The sequence below is a fragment of the Phyllobates terribilis genome, unplaced genomic scaffold (genome assembly GCF_046119375.1).
Source record: "Phyllobates terribilis strain yellow unplaced genomic scaffold, ASM4611937v1 Scaffold_1__5_contigs__length_1240528914, whole genome shotgun sequence".
NCBI classification, from domain to species: domain Eukaryota; kingdom Metazoa; phylum Chordata; class Amphibia; order Anura; family Dendrobatidae; genus Phyllobates; species Phyllobates terribilis.
Window position 1 is genome coordinate 378,600,730 of NW_027362761.1, and position 17,097 is coordinate 378,617,826.

A 17,097-nucleotide genomic window follows, 5' to 3' on the forward strand; every position below is an offset into this window, starting at 1 on the left:
TGGAAATTTTCTGTTGTAATAGTGATACCTAGAATTCCATTGATAGCTCTCCCTCCATGGGAAGTGACGACCGTCACCATTAGAGCCCATTGCGTTTCGCATAAATTAGAGACTTGTCAGACACCACCCTGTAATTTTATCTAATCTATGCAGACATGAACTGAACGAGCTGAACACTGCAGTATTGGGACAACGGCACATAATATATGTACTGTATCCAGAGTGATGACAGAATTAAATTAGCACAAACAAATTAGACTGGGAAAATGAAACTGCACCTTTTAACTGCGCCTGCCAAAGTCTTGCAGCTGGTGTTATACATCCCAATAATGTACCACAAAGCTTCTGACATAATCAGAGCCACTTCAGAATCAGTGAAATCACAGGGAAAGACTCTCCCTGATTTGCTATTATAATTTTCCATAACAAACTCCAGGAGCCCACATGATTATTAATCACAGCTCCATGGAGGGGCTTCCTTCCACAACTCCCCCATTTATTCTACACTATCAGCCTTGTCGGAGGGATTTATTCTAAGCAAATGCAATCAAAACATCTTGCTTTCCACCCCCCAGACGTTAATGTCTAAATTTAGCTTTTGGAAGAAGCTGTAGGGTTGAAGCATCATACCAGTGTTTAACTCATTCTGTATCATTTAGTAATGGAGATCGTCTGAAGGAAATGGCAGTTTTTTTGTAGAATATATTAAAACCACAGAACCTTGGATGAGTCCTTCAAGGACATATGTGAAGAGTTATTCGGTTATTGACAACTTCCTATTTTGTCCTTATCTCAAGATAGCTATATTTTTTTTATTTTATCATTCATGGTTAGAAGTCTAGGTTACTGGAGACCACCACAGTCTAGCAATGGTGGCTGAACTTTACGCAGTGCTTACAAGCTCTGTATAATAGAGCTTGTAAGCACTGTCCTGAAGCTGGTCAGGATAGCTGGAAACCCACTCTTACATCCCAGTCAGCTTTAGTGATATGTGCCTCTCCGATGCTGCAGAAGCAAAGCTGCCTCTACCTGCAGCAACAGAGATCGTACAGGTTGGGCCAGCAGCATCCGATTGCGGTCCAGTTTTCTCATGGACCTATAGACTTACTTTGGCGAGTTTGATAGAAGATGCGGATCAAAATCAGACATGTCTCCGACTCTCCGTGTTTTGGTGCCGACCACTAGGACAAGTTGTTGGATTTTGCACTCCAAGACAAAGGGGATACCCTCATCCCATAGTTAGGGGAGTATATAATCATGCTTTGGTTATGGGGGACACATATAATAATAATCAAACATATTATTGGGAGATATGATAATCAAATTCATTAGGGAATGGGTAGCCTCAAAAAATACTGTGATGTCTTGTGTGTGGACCCTGACCTGAAGGACCAGGGATGTTTGATCAGATTTGGCACACAGTCACTATGAGCCTCCTAGGAATCAGCGAACTTGGTTGGATCGTAGACTCCAGGGCATATATTAGTGTGCATCATGTAAGTTCTATAAATACTGTACATTACCCCTGGTAAGCAGTGTCACAGCCCAAAAAGTTTTTTTTTTACAACAGATATTTCATTAACTCAAACTATGGGTGTAAGTTATCTCAATACTTGTTCTTGCCCTCTAGGCAAAGTGGACAAAGCAAAATGCAAACTGTGAAAGCATATAGGAGACCATATGGGTAACATTAGACCCCACAGAGACACTATAATTGCTCGGCATGTTCATTTGGTCCATGCAGGTTACAGTAACGCCATATTCTTTAAAGGGGTTGTCCAATACTCAAGCAACCCCTTCCCAATCCCTATAGTTCTCCCTTGTAAAATAATAATAAAATAATAATACCTATACTCACCTATGGTGCCGACGCTGTTCCAGCAGTGTTGGCAACTTCTCTCCCGGGAACCGCGTGATATTGTTTATTGTTGCAAGATGTGTTGCCAAAGAAACAATGCTGCTACCCTGCACTTCTGGTCTCTGAGTTGTTGTTGTCATCTTCCCTGGTGTCCTGGCCACCAACGTCGTTGAGGAAGCGATGTCACCACCTACATACATTACTTCCTGTACATCTCACTCTTAGGACATGCGCACTGTGGTGGATTGTACACCACAACATGGACGTCACAGCTGAGTGGATTACATTCTGCTGTGTTAGCTCTGGATGGTCTCTTTTTCCACTGAAAAACCTCTTCATTCCCGAAGAACACATCAAGAAATGTGGTTCGGTGACCTATGCTTTGGTATAATGCATGGAGTAAGGGCCAGTGGGATTATTGGTCTTTAAGGTTTTTATAGGACAATGCTAGAGACCTTGAACTTACTATGTTTTTACAGTAATGCATTAATAGTACTTTTTTATTCTGAATGTATTTTTCTACTAGTTTTTTCTATCTATGCTACTGCAGAATAATTGTTGTATTTGTATCATTAATTTTGTATTACTGTGAGTGTTTAGGGCTAATAAGGTCATATACAGGTACAATCGTTGCCATGCGGTGGTGGAATTAAGCAAATGTTTAGATTGCAAACCTCCTTGGTCAGGCAGGATTTTTACAATGTAAGACTAAGGTTATTGCAGCTTTCTCTGTGCCTTTCCTCTGTCCATCTGATATATTTGTGCTGCTTTCCTTAATGATAATATGAAGTAATTTAGCCACAAAGTATTCTACCTGTTTTCTGTGGGGTGAAGTATCCTGTTCTATACCTAAGCCCTTTTTCTATTTTTTGTGCCTCTTTTCATATTCGATAATGTCGTTTTAGGGTTTTCTCTTTCTCTTGCTATTTACTTTTGTTGTTTTGGGGTACTTAATCTAATCTGATTAAAAGTATTCAACTTTGCTCATTTCTTCTTTTTTTTTGCCTTACAGTCGAAATATAATAATTGACATAACAATTTTCACATCAATGTGAAACTCCTGAAATGTAGTAAACTTACACATAAATGGATTTTGCAAACTCAAACTCCATAAAAATCTAAATAAGAAATTCCTTACTTTAGCCCTCATTTTTCATATGCAGTTTATACTACTTCATGACCAGGCATTTTTCTTTTCTTCTTGCACTTCTGTTTTTCCCTACCCTTCTTCCAAGAGCCATCATTTTTTTAAATTTTCTTGCCAACAAAGCAGTATAAGTACTGCAGTATATACATAAAATGTCATGCATCTATGAAGCCCAGCTACTGACTGCGCTTCACAGGAGGACAAAGATGGCCTCCATGGGGTCCTTCAGCCCCACATCCCGCAATCACAGCCCATGCTCATTTTGGTTTTAGAAAACTTTAACCACTGTAAAATTATAGCAAAAACTCATGGGGCACATTTATAAAAAGCATCTAGAAGAAAATCAGTGTTTTTTGCCCATAACAACCAATCACTGTGCAGCTTTTATTTTCCTACAACAGTTTTAGACATGAACGTAGAGCTATGATTTATTACTACTATAGGTAACAAACATAGTTTTATTAAATTAGGCAAAATAGGTGTTATTGGTGTGAACTAACTTTACACCTTATGTTTGCGGCGATGACTCTATTTTGTATGAAATCATAACAGGGCTTCCACTCAAGAGCATTCACCGTATGGAGCTTTTTTTTCCATAGAAGTAATGAAAATTGCTTCCTACATTTCTAAAGAGCACCGAACAGAGACATCTAAGGTGGCTGTCTGAGTCTGTCCTAGGTAGCTGCAGTGTCCCTGTGTATTACTATACCGGCTCTGCCGAGCCTTTGGTCTTATGCGTTTTAGTAATTCTATAATATTCACAAAGTGTTTATGTGAATACTCTCCATGCATATTTCCAAAGTATAAACTCTACATAATGCGGTCTGTTCAGATAAAAAAAGCATGTCGAGCAAATGGAAGACATTAAGCAGAAAAGGAGCTTGACCTCACACATACGTGATCATGTTCTGACTGCGTTTTGGAGCAGCCTACTGTCTTTGTAAATATGTTTTTTTGTGTAATTTTGTTTTTCTACAGAAAATTAAATGGTCACTGAACATCCACAGTGATAAACAGCTCAAATCCATCTTGGTCAAAGTAAGACAGACTGCAAGCTCACTGAGGAGTCAGGTTACAGAGATGTAAAATGTAAAAAACTGCAGTAGCGCTGCTGCTATAGTGCGATCAGATAGGCAAAGAGCCGCAATCTCAAAGCACCGTATGCCCTGGTGCAAATAATAATGAAATGATAAAAAGAAAAGACATGCGCTGCAAACTACTCTTAAAATACCAAGAGAGTGATTCCTACCTGTCTAAGAGAAAATGGTAGTCCAAATGAAGATATACGCGTGCAGCTCCCAGGGGTCCTTTGAAGAAGTCACAACTGCAACTAAAGGTGATGGACAAGTGCCGGAGTCTGTAGAACAAACCGTGAGTGTTGCAGAAAATGGGTTCAAACAGCGTATTAACGCCGGAGATAGAATCATCATGATCTTCATCCCTGTATCCACCTAGTACAACGGCTGCATGTACCTGAAAGCCCGAGTCTCTGAGCGTCTCTGCAGCCCTCTATCTCCGGTGTTAATACGCTGTTTGAACTCATTTTCCGCAACACTCACGGTTTGTTCTACAGACTCCGGCACTTGTCCATCACCTTTAGTTGCAGTTGTGACTTCTTCAAAGGACCCCTGGAAGCTGCACGCGTATATCTTCATTTGGACTACCATTTTCTCTTAGACAGGTAGGAATCACTCTCTTGGTATTTTATGAGTGGTTTGCAGCGCATCTCTTTTCTTTTTATCAGGTTACAGAGATATTTAGCTTTATGGACAGGGGAGGGGACGAGGAGTAAGTAAGAGATTCAGCACAGTGAGAGACCAGGTAGACACAGGCAGATCATGTTGTAGCTTCAAGAAACTGTTTTACCTTACTCTAGCCACGGACATACAGCTGAGCAATGCTCTATAATGTCTTCCAAGCTCCCGCTGCTTTTCTCTGTGTGCTGATAAATAAGCGCAGGAATCCATCTCTCTCTGTGTGCTGTGTGTAGGAGACACCATTGCAGCCAGTCTCCATCCACCACCTCGTAAAGAACTGAAAGTTTAACGCTTCATAGGGGAAAAGTGGTAAAAATGCATTATGCAAGTCACATAATGGACAGGAATGGTGTTATTCGCCACTGACACATACATGACAACGTTTTCTGAAAAGTTACCTGAAACGACAGATACACTTTAAGGGTTGGTATTTTTTGCATAACGAGTTTTGAAACATGCAATAAAATCTACCTCTGCTTTATTGAGCGCTTTCCACAGTGGGAAAGCTCACTAATATCCCCCACATTCACTGCCTGATTATAGGTACAGCTGATGCTTCATAAGTCTGGTATAATGGACCTGCTATAATCGGTATACAAATCCAAGAAAAGCTATTGTTGTTTTATCTTGGTTTTTGGCTGTAGCATAAAATTATAGCAGATGCTGTTAGTCAATGTTTTGACGCTTAAGAAAACAACATCGGAGGGTGTCAGACTGAAATCTGTCTGTAATAGACTGGTGATGAGACTTATTCAGCGTTAGCTGCTCAAATTCCAGGCACATACTGTGACTTCTCACAGCATAATGCTGATTTCTGTTTTACTGAACGATTCTCATATGTCACCTTTAAATTGAATGGGTTTTTTTCTTCACAACAATAGTTTTTCCTTTGGATGTCTCAACTCCCACTCAGTAACTTGGATTGTAATTACCTCTTCAATACACTGTAAATCTGGAATTAGCCAATGCATAGTGCAATCATTTTCTTAACTCTGTGTGACCACTTGAGATTTAATAAGGCTGTTATAGATCACTGGCAAGAAATTGTATATTCACTGACCTTCAAGTGCACATTTACTGAGAGAAATTATGAAACAAGGCAATGATATTTTTTATTGTAAAATGGCAGCTACAGAAGGAAAATTGGTTTTTGGTAACTGTTGTATCTAGGGATGAGCGGACCCGTGCAAGTTCGGGTTCTGGTACCCGATCTGAACTTTAGTCTAAAGTTTGGTTTGGGTACCAGAGCCTAGAGCTTTACAGCTTGATACGCGTAGACCCATGTCCTTTTTATCCCTTTCCCCCATGTCACCACTTCTCCTTCTCCCACTTCATTGACATGTTTTTGTAAAAAACTTTTTTAATTTTAATTATTTTCATTAAAAGTCAGGTATTAACTTCTAATCATTGGCGGATGCTGGAACCCTTTCAGTTTTTCCTCTACCAGCACTGTACCCGAACGTGAGCTAGAATTCGAACTCCATTGAAAACAATGGAGACCTGAACTTTGGACCTGGGAAAAAAAATATCTCTCTCACAGACTTCCACCGGAACTCTTAACATTACAATGGACTTCCGGGAGAAGTCTGTGTTCGGCGTTTAGTACCGGAGACTAACTGGTACAAACCCCAAACTTTTAAGTTCAGGTTCTCTCCTCTCTAGTTGTATCCAAAAACAACCATGCCACAGTCGCATCCTCACAGCAAAGTCTGCTGCTCCGCACTTCCATAAGGTGCCTCCGTACAGTGCAGTCCGGAGACACCATACAAGCAATACTTCTAGGGGCAAACACGATACACCATGCCACTTTTTTTTTTCACAGACAAACCTTGAAAGTCTCTACATGAAATAGGAATACAGCATATGGAGGAACAGTGTGGCCCCAAACATTTGTATAGCTGTATATGGCGGTTTTACGGCTCGCTACTCCTTGAAGGTTCTGTGGAGCTGAGAGTGGTAACACATTGATGTGCATGATGACTTTCTTAAAGAGAAATGTGGGTTATGTATAAAATAGCATAGAGGTTCAATTAATGCCTCTTCTTATACTTTATCTTTTCCAACCCTTTAAGGGTCCTTCCATAGTCATGAATTCTCAGATTGCATAGATGCATATTTATGGCCCATCAGGTGGTTAGGAAGCAAAGACAGACTGCACCAGCTCTGAATCTAACGGAAACACTACCCATCAGCCAGAAGAAGTAAAATGGCTCTATTTGTCTGTTAATCAATGTGGCTTAAGATATATCTGACATGTAAAGGGTGTTACCTAGTCATACCCAGTCAGAAATTGTAATCAGTGTTATTCCAGTTGGCTTAAAGGGGTTGTCCAGGCTTTGCACAAAAGTTTGCAATCACTAGAAGTGCTTGTCTTCTCTCAGTAGAACCAAATTGAGAGAAATTGGACACATCTAGTCAGAACATGACCACAAGAATGCAAATCACATACATATGACCTCCTGTTCTCATCAGGAGTCCCGGGAATTGCAAACATGCAAACCGCAATCCGGCACGATTCTGCACGCGGCAGTCACATGGAGTGTCTGCAGACTTTTGTCTCAAGCCTGGACAACCCCTTTCACCATTTGGCGCTGATCTGTGCTTTCCTCTCTCCTTTGAAAGAAATTCAAACTGTTCAAGAAAAAAAGGTGAAAAAACAGAGCCGGAGGGGCATAACACTTCTTCAAATGTCTCAGCAGCGTCACCAGCTTATTTCTTTTTTTTTTTCTAGACAACTTCATTGGAAAACTTAAGAAACCATAATAAATCATATAGTGTTCTGATAATAATATGTTTATCTGTATGTTGGAATATTAACGTAAACCCATTAGCAGCATCTATTGTGATTTATGGTAATATATATGCTCATCTTATGTCCCTGTTCATACAGAATGCAGTAGCCTTAATTCCTGTCTTTAAAGGGAATCTGTCAGTAGGATCCCTACTACGCTGTCTATATGGGCATGTAGGTCATAGGAAGCTGAACAAAATGATACCTTGATATCTGCAATCCGTTGTCTTATTCCAGAAAAAAAACTGTTTTTCTTATATGGAAATGAGCTGAAATTCTCCCTGAGAATCTGCATTATGAGCTTATTATAAATAAAAGGGAGCATTACCAGTGTGATGTGTAATGGCCGCTCTCTGCTCTTCTGATCTCATTGCAGAGCTGTGTGTGACTATACCTGACACATCTACAGGTTCCTCTCAGCTCCAGCTTCCATCTCACAAGCAGACAGGTGAGAGCTGCAGCAAATGTGTTTCTAAGGAGACAGAGTTCAGTTCTACTGTTCTATGTTAGTTACTTGTCTCACACTGGTAACTCCCCCTTTTATTAAAAATAATCTCTGGAGGCAGATTCTCATGCAGATCAGTGTCCGGCTCATAGTCCTGAACTGCTCATTTACACATGACAAAGCAAGTAGATTTCTCTTAAATAAGACATCGGATCACAGATATCAAGGTATCGTTTTATTCTACTTCTTATGACCTACATGCCAATATAGACAGTTTAGGAGTGTTATGCCTACTGACAGATTCCCTTTAACGTTAGTAGCTGTTTTACCAGCCAATGGGTATATACTGTAGATTTGATATTTCATTAATAAAGGATTGGATAGTAAAATAATCATATCTTTCTTTTTTATATGCAGTGACAATGTGAAATGCTCATCATCTCCGAACAAAGAGACAAGACAAGAGAAACTAAGTGGAAATCTAGAGAATGGAGTTACTACAGGAAGGCTCGGGAGAGAACTCAGTCCACGCCAGCACCATAGGTAAGAGTAAACTCTCTAAATAACACTATATCTAATCTAAACCTTACAATTATAAATTGACTGAAATGACATCTATTCTTTATTTTTTTATGCATTGCTTATATGGCACCATCATATTCCACAGCACTTTATAGACATTATCGCCACTGTCCCCATTGGGGCTCACAATCTAGATTCCCTATCAGTATGTCTTTAGAGTGTGGGAGGAAACCGGAGAACCAAGAGGGAAGCCACATAAACACAGGGAGAACATACAAACTCCTTACAGATGTTTTCCTTGATGGGATTTGAACCCAGGACCCCAGCGTTGCAAAACAACAGTGCTAACCACTGAGTCACCAAGCTGCCCATGCTGACATGTACTGAAAATACCCAATTACATAGTTCACTGAAATATGTAATACCATTAGACTTTAGTGCAATTAAAATCATACAAGTTTTAAAGGGGTTTTCCTCTTTCATCAATCTGCTGCCCACAGGCCCAAATAGGTGTAAATAATAAAATAATCTGAGTATAAATTACCTTTCCTGTGACCACTGTGTCTTCATCACATCCACAGCTCTACAGTGAGCTCAGTAGCTATCTCAATGTAGACTGCATGAGCTGCTGAGCTCAGTGATTGGCTGCAATGCGTCACCGCTGCAACCAAACAACAGAGACGGGGCAGAGGCTGAAACACAGTGCTAGACCTGGGGAGGGTAAGTAAAGCTTACTTTGTTTCTATACACCTAACTGAGGCTGAGGGCAGAAATTTGTTGAAAGAGAAAAAACACTTAAAACCCTTGCAGAAAATCTCCCAATAAAACAATTTCTTTGTCAAGCCTCTAAAGTCAGCTGTTTGCTGACCTCTAAGTTTAATGTAACAGGGAATTCAATATACACCACCGATACTGCCATGTGAGCAACCGGTTGCAGGCTTACAACTATTATAACTACAATTCAGGGATTTTTTGTTGTTATTATGTGGAGAACATATTATGATTGGTTGTCATTGATGTCAGTAATGCCAGCTACCGGGGTTTTATCACAATGATCAGTGCTCTGATAGAAGCTCTTCTCTGGATGGAGGGAGTGTTAGAAGGAGCAGGGGGCAGACAGGACACTTGCTGATTCCCTGTAGGCTGCTATCAGCTCTTGTGATGTATGATAGACACCAGCTAATGCAGCAGACATAAGTAACAGCATCTTTATATTACTCACCGTAAGCATATAGGTAAGGCTGTGCTAAGGGCTTATTGGATAGCATCCTCTTAAAGTGAATCTGTCACCAGGTTTTTGCTACTTCATCTGAGAGCAGCATCATGTAGAGAAAGAGACCCTGAATCCAGCGATTTATCACTTATACATATATACTGATACAATTAGAGTTTTTAGATATAGCACATAGCAGCGCTCAGAAAGCTAACCCTGCCCACACCCCTGATTAGCAGCTTTCTGTGTACACTGTATATTGACAGTGAGCTGCTAATCAGTGATAGGGCAGAGTTGGACCGGCATGTATGCGGGCACCTACTTAGTATTAGCATGCAGGCACCTAGTCTGGCAGTGATAATCTCCTGCTGATAAAACACTCATTGAACTGCAACAACAGCACACAGCCTAATAACTGACACATTGCTGAAATCTGTGTCTCAGTCCCCATTTAATGCTGCTCTCAGATTAAATAGCAAAAATCTTGTATGTGGTTGTTTCCTGAAGAAGAAGTGCCTGCTACTTTGAATAAAAACAGCAAGTTAATATATTTCTGTGAATTGACGTCTTCAATTGACACCTCCCTGCAGCGCCGGAAGTATCCACAAATTCTCCAGATCCTGTAAAACTTGCTGACAGATTCCCTTTAAGCATTTAAGTTGGATGTACAAAGTACACACTTAGAAGTTGATTTTCTGTTTTTTTATCTGTTTATTTTTGCTTCAGTTGCAGAGTTTTACTTCTGTGGCCAGATGTGCAGTGTTAATGAGTAGAACATTGTTATGAGTTTATACACTTCTATTCACATACTGTTGTGGTTTAGAGGCACTATATTTTACATTTTTGTGGTGACCTTGACAAACAAAATAGCATATATTCAAAAATACATTTTTTACATCTTTGCTGCACCTGTCTGTCAAATTAGTTAAAACTGATGGTGTTTCTTATATCAGAAATGCTACTTCAGTCTTAAAGAGAATCTGTCAGCAGGTTTTTTCTATTTAATCTGAAGACAACATGAGGTAGGGGTTAAAACACAGATTTCAATGATGTATCACATCTTTAGCTGTGTGCTGTTGTTTACTTACACTGAAGGTTTTATCACCTGGTGATTACCATTGCCTGGACTACAGCAGTGCTTGCATGCTAGTCTGACTCCGCCCCCTCCTGTGATAAGCACCTCACTGTCTATAGACTATTTACCTACATAGCCTGGTGTGGGCGGGGTTAGCTTTCTCAGCTCTGCTGCATTGCTAAATCTAAAAACTCTGATAGTGTCAGAACCGCTGCACCCAATAAATTAAGTGATGCATCGTTGGATTCAGGGTCTCTTTGTCTACATCATGCTGCTGTAAGATGAAGTAGCAAAAACTTAGTGACAGATTCCTTTTAATGAATCTTCCCCTTTGAATATACTGAACACATGCACACTAGAATTCATGTGTATTAGGGTGTCAGGAGAGACAACTGTCAGCCAAATGACTGTTAAAGGGTATTGTACAGGATTAGACAAACATTGTTACTGTCTTCCAAAATCAGGAACACACCTTTCCACAAGTTGTATGTGATTCTGCCTTTCTAGCCATTTCTATAAAGCAATTCCAGAAACAAGCCAAGATTGGTGAAGCTACTTCGGGAAAAAAGCCGACAATGTTTTCTCATTCTGCACGACTGTTTAGGCATCAGTTCAGCAAAAACAAAATAAAAATATTTAGTCTTTAATTATATATAGGATTGAACTGAAGAAATGCAGTCATTGATTCTCAGTACACCTGTCTATAGACAATTCACTATATGAGAGCATTATGCCTAAATTATTATTTTTTTTCATTTTGTGAAATTAATACATTCTATAAAAGTGTTGATGTAATTAGATTTCAAACTTAGACTCATTTTTAACTGTTCCATACATTACTTGAGCGTCATTCCAAAATTTCTTTAGCTATGATTTTTAGTGACTAATATTATTCATATTACATAATATACTCTTAATATGTTTGCACATACACGTAGTCATAATTTAATAGTAGATTTGGGCAGATCGATTTGTGAGACTCCAGCCCATCAACCAGATTAGTAGTCTCTTTCTGCTGAATGGGAGTCTTGCAGATCTTTTACCTTCCGGGATCCCTGGCACGACTTTTGATTAGACGGGCTGATGTGCCTACATTTGTATGATGCGTCAGCCCTGTTACTCAACAGCCCACCAGGAAACCCAAAAAGTGTGAGATTCATGAGCCTTCCATCCATTGGCCAGAGACTACTCATCTAACCGATGGATAGTAGCTCCATGAATCGATTCTCCCATCTCTATGATGAAAAAATGATGATATTTTCCACTGTCTTTAGAGGAGTTCATAAACCAAGTCTTTATTTGCACTAATGAGTTGGAAAAAAGGCATCCTGAAACTTGCTGTATTACTGTGCTCTGTGGACTTTGAGTTACCATTATCCCACCACTATCAATACAGATGCTTTGAAGATTTTGAAAAAGATTCTTTTTATAATTAATAAAAGTAAAAAAACACCCTACTAAACCAGTGCTGCTCTTCCATTTCCCTAAGTTGTTAACACATGACCCCTGTAGTGACCACTGACTGCAGCCTTAGAAGAATATCATGGCTGCAGGGGTCATGTCGCACCCCCCACTGGAAGAGAAAGCAAGAAGCCCAGTGGGGAATGCTGACAGTAAAACAGAGGAGCAGCAATATTTCGGTAGGATGGTATGTATATTTTTTTGCACTGCCCAAGGCCCATTCATATAGTATTCAAAAGGAGTGGACAATCCCTTTAATAATAGTACTGTAGTACAATTTTCAAATGAAGCATGGTAAATAGACTCATTTTGCAATCAAGAACTCAAGGCAGTCCTTCTCTTCTGTCTAGTAATAAGTTCCTAGAAGCAGAACAACTCAGCCCTTCACGACCTCTCAAGGGGAAAAAGAAGAAGAAAAAATCAGATCGCAAAAAGAGAAAAAGGTTGGTCTAAATTATAGCTAAATATCTGCATTTAGGTTTCTTGCACGCATCTTATTGTCTATATGTAATGTAATAATTGCACACAACAGACCAGGCTACACTTATATATACCTATGTCACATTCACTGATTTCATCAAAAAATAATATCAGACCCAGTAAGTGTGGTTTATACAATGAAATGCAAAGTTTTAAAAAATTAACCACACTATTGCAATTATTTAATAATTTTAGTCCTGTAAATTATAAAACGTTTGTATCTATTTGTTTGCTTAGTATTACAGTATAACACAATTTGCAGACTCAGTTAGTAATATCACATCAATGTAATAAATATTAGGGTGATTTCATACACTTTGGTTGGATCATAATAACTCGCTCGACCGGCCTTTCTCCTAACCCGAGCTAACGCTTCATATACGCCTATGAAGCAGGTCAGAAAATCTACTGGTGGAGTGTCCAATCCAGAAGGTCTGTGTTACACGGATGCGTGAGATCAGCCTAAGACCACGTTCACACAGCAGTATTTTGATCAGTATTTTACATCAGTATCTGTAAGCCAAAACTAGGAGTGGGTGATAAATGCAGAAGTGGTGACGTGTTTCTATTATACTTTTCCTCTGATTGTTCCTCACCTGGTTTTGGCTAACAAATACTGATGTAGAATACTGACCAAATACTGAACATGTGAACGTGGCCTAAGGATTATAATTCAACTGCCCTTCTAGTTTAACAAACATAGGCTGTTTTTATTTCCTTATATATAACAAAAATTCCACTATTCATTTGAAGCAAGTCGAGTTGATCCGTTAGATTTATCATAAATGGTTCCCATTTCCACCACTTATTGGTACCCTTTAAATCAAGTGCAATTTTTAGTGTATGTTTAGATGTTTGGATGATTCTTGGAGGTGCAAAAATGTGTTATCCACAGGAGGGATTTAGAAGTATTTTAATTATTCAGGTGGAACAAGCTGTAGTTATGGTCTCTCTAGGTTATTATACAGAAATGTAACATTTCATTTACCATATGTCTTCATCTCCTCTTCATCTCCAGGTCACGATCTTACAGTCCTTCCCCTGTAAAAAAGAAAAAGAAGAAGAGTTCAAAGAAGCAGAAGAGAAACAGGTATGAGATTGCAATGCTGCTTCAGCAGGACATTTCATAAATGTACCCCATGTGTTTTGATCCCTTTGCATTATGCCATACTTTCAGTGATGATACTATACAGGTATATGTTATATATACAGTGCTGGCCAAAAGTATTGGCACCCCCTGCAATTCTGTCAGATAATACTCAGTTTCTTCCTGAAAATGATTGCAATCACAAATTCTTTGGTATTATTATCTTCATTTAATTTGCTTGCAAGGAAAAAACACAGAAGAGAATGAAGCAAAAATCAAATCATGGATCATTTCACACAAAACTCCAAAAATGATCCAGACAAAAGTATTGGCACCCTCAGCCTAATACTTGGTTGCACAACCTTTAGCCAAAATAACTGTGAACAACCGCTTCCGGTAACCATCAATGAGTTTCTTACAATGCTCTGTTGGAATTGTAGACCATTCTTCTTTGGCAAACTGCTCCAGGTCCCTGATATTTGAAGGGTGCCTTCTCCAAACTGCCATTTTGAGATCTCTCCACAGGTGTTCTATGGGATTCAGGTCTGGACTCATTGCTGGCCACCTTAGAAGTCTCCAGTGCTTTCTCTCAAACCATTTTATAGTGCTTTTGGAAGTGTGTTTTGGGTCATTGTCCTGCTGGAAGACCCATGACCTCTGGGGGAGACCCAGCTTTCTCACACTGGGCCCTACATTATGCTGCAAAATTTGTTGGTAGTCTTCAGACTTCATAATGCCATGCACACGGTCAAGCAGTCCAGTGCCAGAGGCAGCAAAGCAACCCCAAAACATCAGGGAACCTCCGCCATGTTTGACTGTAGGGACCGTGTTCTTTTCTTTGAATGCCTCTTTTTTTTCCTGTACACTCTATGCTGATGCTTTTGCCAAAAAGCTCTACTTTTGTCTCATCTGACCAGAGAACATTCTTCCAAAACGTTTTAGGCTTTCTCAGGTAAGTTTTGGCAAACTCCAGCCTGGTTTTTTTATGTCTCGGGGTAAGAAGTGGGGTCTTCCTGGGTATCCTACCATACAGTCCCTTTTCATTCAGACGCCGACGGATAGTACGGGTTGACACTGTTGTACCCTCGGACTGCAGGGCAGCTTGAACTTGTTTGGATGTTAGTCGAGGTTCTTTATCCACCATCCGCACAATCTTGCGTTGAAATCTCTCGTCAATTTTTCTTTTCCGTCCACATCTAGGGAGGTTAGCCACAGTTCCATGGGCTTTAAACTTCTTGATGACACTGCGCACGGAAGACACAGGAACATTCAGGTCTTTGGAGATGGACTTGTAGCCTTGAGATTGCTCATGCTTCCTCACAATTTGGTTTCTCAAGTCCTCAGACAGTTCTTTGGTCTTCTTTCTTTTCTCCATGCTCAATGTGGTACACACAAGGACACAGGACAGAGGTTGAGTCAACTTTAATCCATGTTAACTGGCTGCAAGTGTGATTTAGTTATTGCCAACACCTGTTAGGTGCCACAGGTAAGTTACAGGTGCTGTTAATTACACCAATTAGAGAAACATCACATGATTTTTCAAAGGGTGCCAATACTTTTGTCCACCCCGTTTTTTAGGTTTGGTGTGAAATTATATCCAATTTGGCTTTAGGAAAATTCTTTTTGTGTTTTTTTCATTGAAGACAAATTAAATGAAGATAATAATACCAAAGAATTTGTGATTGCAATAATTTTCAGGAAGAAACTGAGTATTATCTGACAGAATTGCAGGGGTGCCAATACTTTTGGCCAGCACTGTAACTAGAACACTGACACAACCCATGTATACATACCCATAAGGGCATTTATACAACATAGAGTGTGGACCCCCAAGTAAGTGTAATATTCTCTCTGGTGACCTGTATTTCATTGATCATCATGTATCTGACTGTAGATTCACAATAACAGCTTATTTCAAAAGGTTTCTGCAATCTCTACTATTGATGAAAATCCAGTCTTCTATATACAAGTGCCTCTCACAAAATTAGAATATCATCAAAAAGTTAATTTATTTCAGTTCTTCAATACAAAAAGTGAAACTCATATATTATATAGTCATTACAAACAGAGTGATCTATTTCAAGTGTTTATTTCTGTTAATGTTGATGATTATAGATTACAGCCAATGAAAACACAAAAGTCGTTATCTCAGTAAATTAGACTAATTAACAAAAAACACTTGCAAAGGCTTCTGATGCGTTTTAAAAGGTCCCTTAGTCTGTTTCAGTAGGCTCCATGATCATGGGGAAGGCTGTTGACTTGACAGATGTCCAGAAGGCAGTCATTGACACACTCCACTAGGAGGGTAAGCCACAAAAGGTCATTGCTAAAGAAGCTGGCTGTTCACAGAGTGCTGTATCCAAGCATATTAATGAAAAGTTGAGTGGAAGGAAAAAGTGTGATAGAAAAAGGTGCACAAGCAACCAGGATAACCACAGCCTTGAAAGTATTGTTAAGAGAAGGCCATTCAAAAATTGGGGGGAGATTCACAAGGAGTGGACTGCTGCTGGAGTCATTGCTTCAAGAGCCACCACACACAGACGTATCCAGGACATGGGCTACAAGTGTCACATTCCTTGTGTCAAGCCATTCATGACCAATAGACAACACCAGAAGCATCTTACCTGGGCCAAGGAGAAAAAGACCTGGACTGTTGCTCAGTGGTCCAAGGTGTTGTTTTCAGATGAAAGTAAATTTTGCATTTCATTTGGAAATCAAGGTCCCAGAGTCTGGAGGAAGAGTGGAGAGACACACAATCCAAGCTGCTTGAAGTCTAATGTGAAGTTTCCAAAATCAGTGATGGTTTGGGGAGCCATGTCATCTGCTGGTGTAGGTCCACTGTGTTTTATCAAGACCAAAGTCAGCGCAGCCGTCTACTAGGAAATTTTAGAGCACTTCATGCTTCCCTCTGCCGACAAGCTTTTTGGAGATGGAAATTTCATTTCTCCAGCAGGACTTGGCACCTGTCCACACTGCCAAAAGTACCAATACCTGGTTTAAAAACAACAGTATCACTGTGCTTGATTGGCCAGCAAACTCGCCTGACCTTATCTATGGGGTATTGTCAAGAGGAAGATGAGAGACACCAGACCCAACAATGCAGACAAGCTGAAGGCTGCCATCAAAGCAATCTGGGCTTCCATAACACCTCAGCAGTGCCACAGGCTGATCGCCTCCATGCCACGCCGCATTGATGCAGTAATTGATGCAAAAGGAGCCCCGACCAAGTATTGAGTGCATTTACTGAACATACTTTTCACT

At 39.9% G+C, this 17,097-nt stretch overlaps 1 protein-coding gene across 1 annotated transcript in view; it reads left to right on the plus strand.

Annotated features, from left to right (window-relative positions):
• The window catches only part of SRRM4 (serine/arginine repetitive matrix 4), a 191,092-nt gene that overhangs the window by 86,802 nt on the left and 87,193 nt on the right, over positions 1-17,097 (plus strand). Inside the window, exons 2-4 of the mRNA XM_073676396.1 lie at positions 8,416-8,541; positions 12,620-12,712; positions 13,768-13,839. Coding sequence (XP_073532497.1) covers positions 8,416-8,541; positions 12,620-12,712; positions 13,768-13,839 — 291 coding nt within the window. The remainder of the gene's footprint in view (positions 1-8,415; positions 8,542-12,619; positions 12,713-13,767; positions 13,840-17,097) is intronic.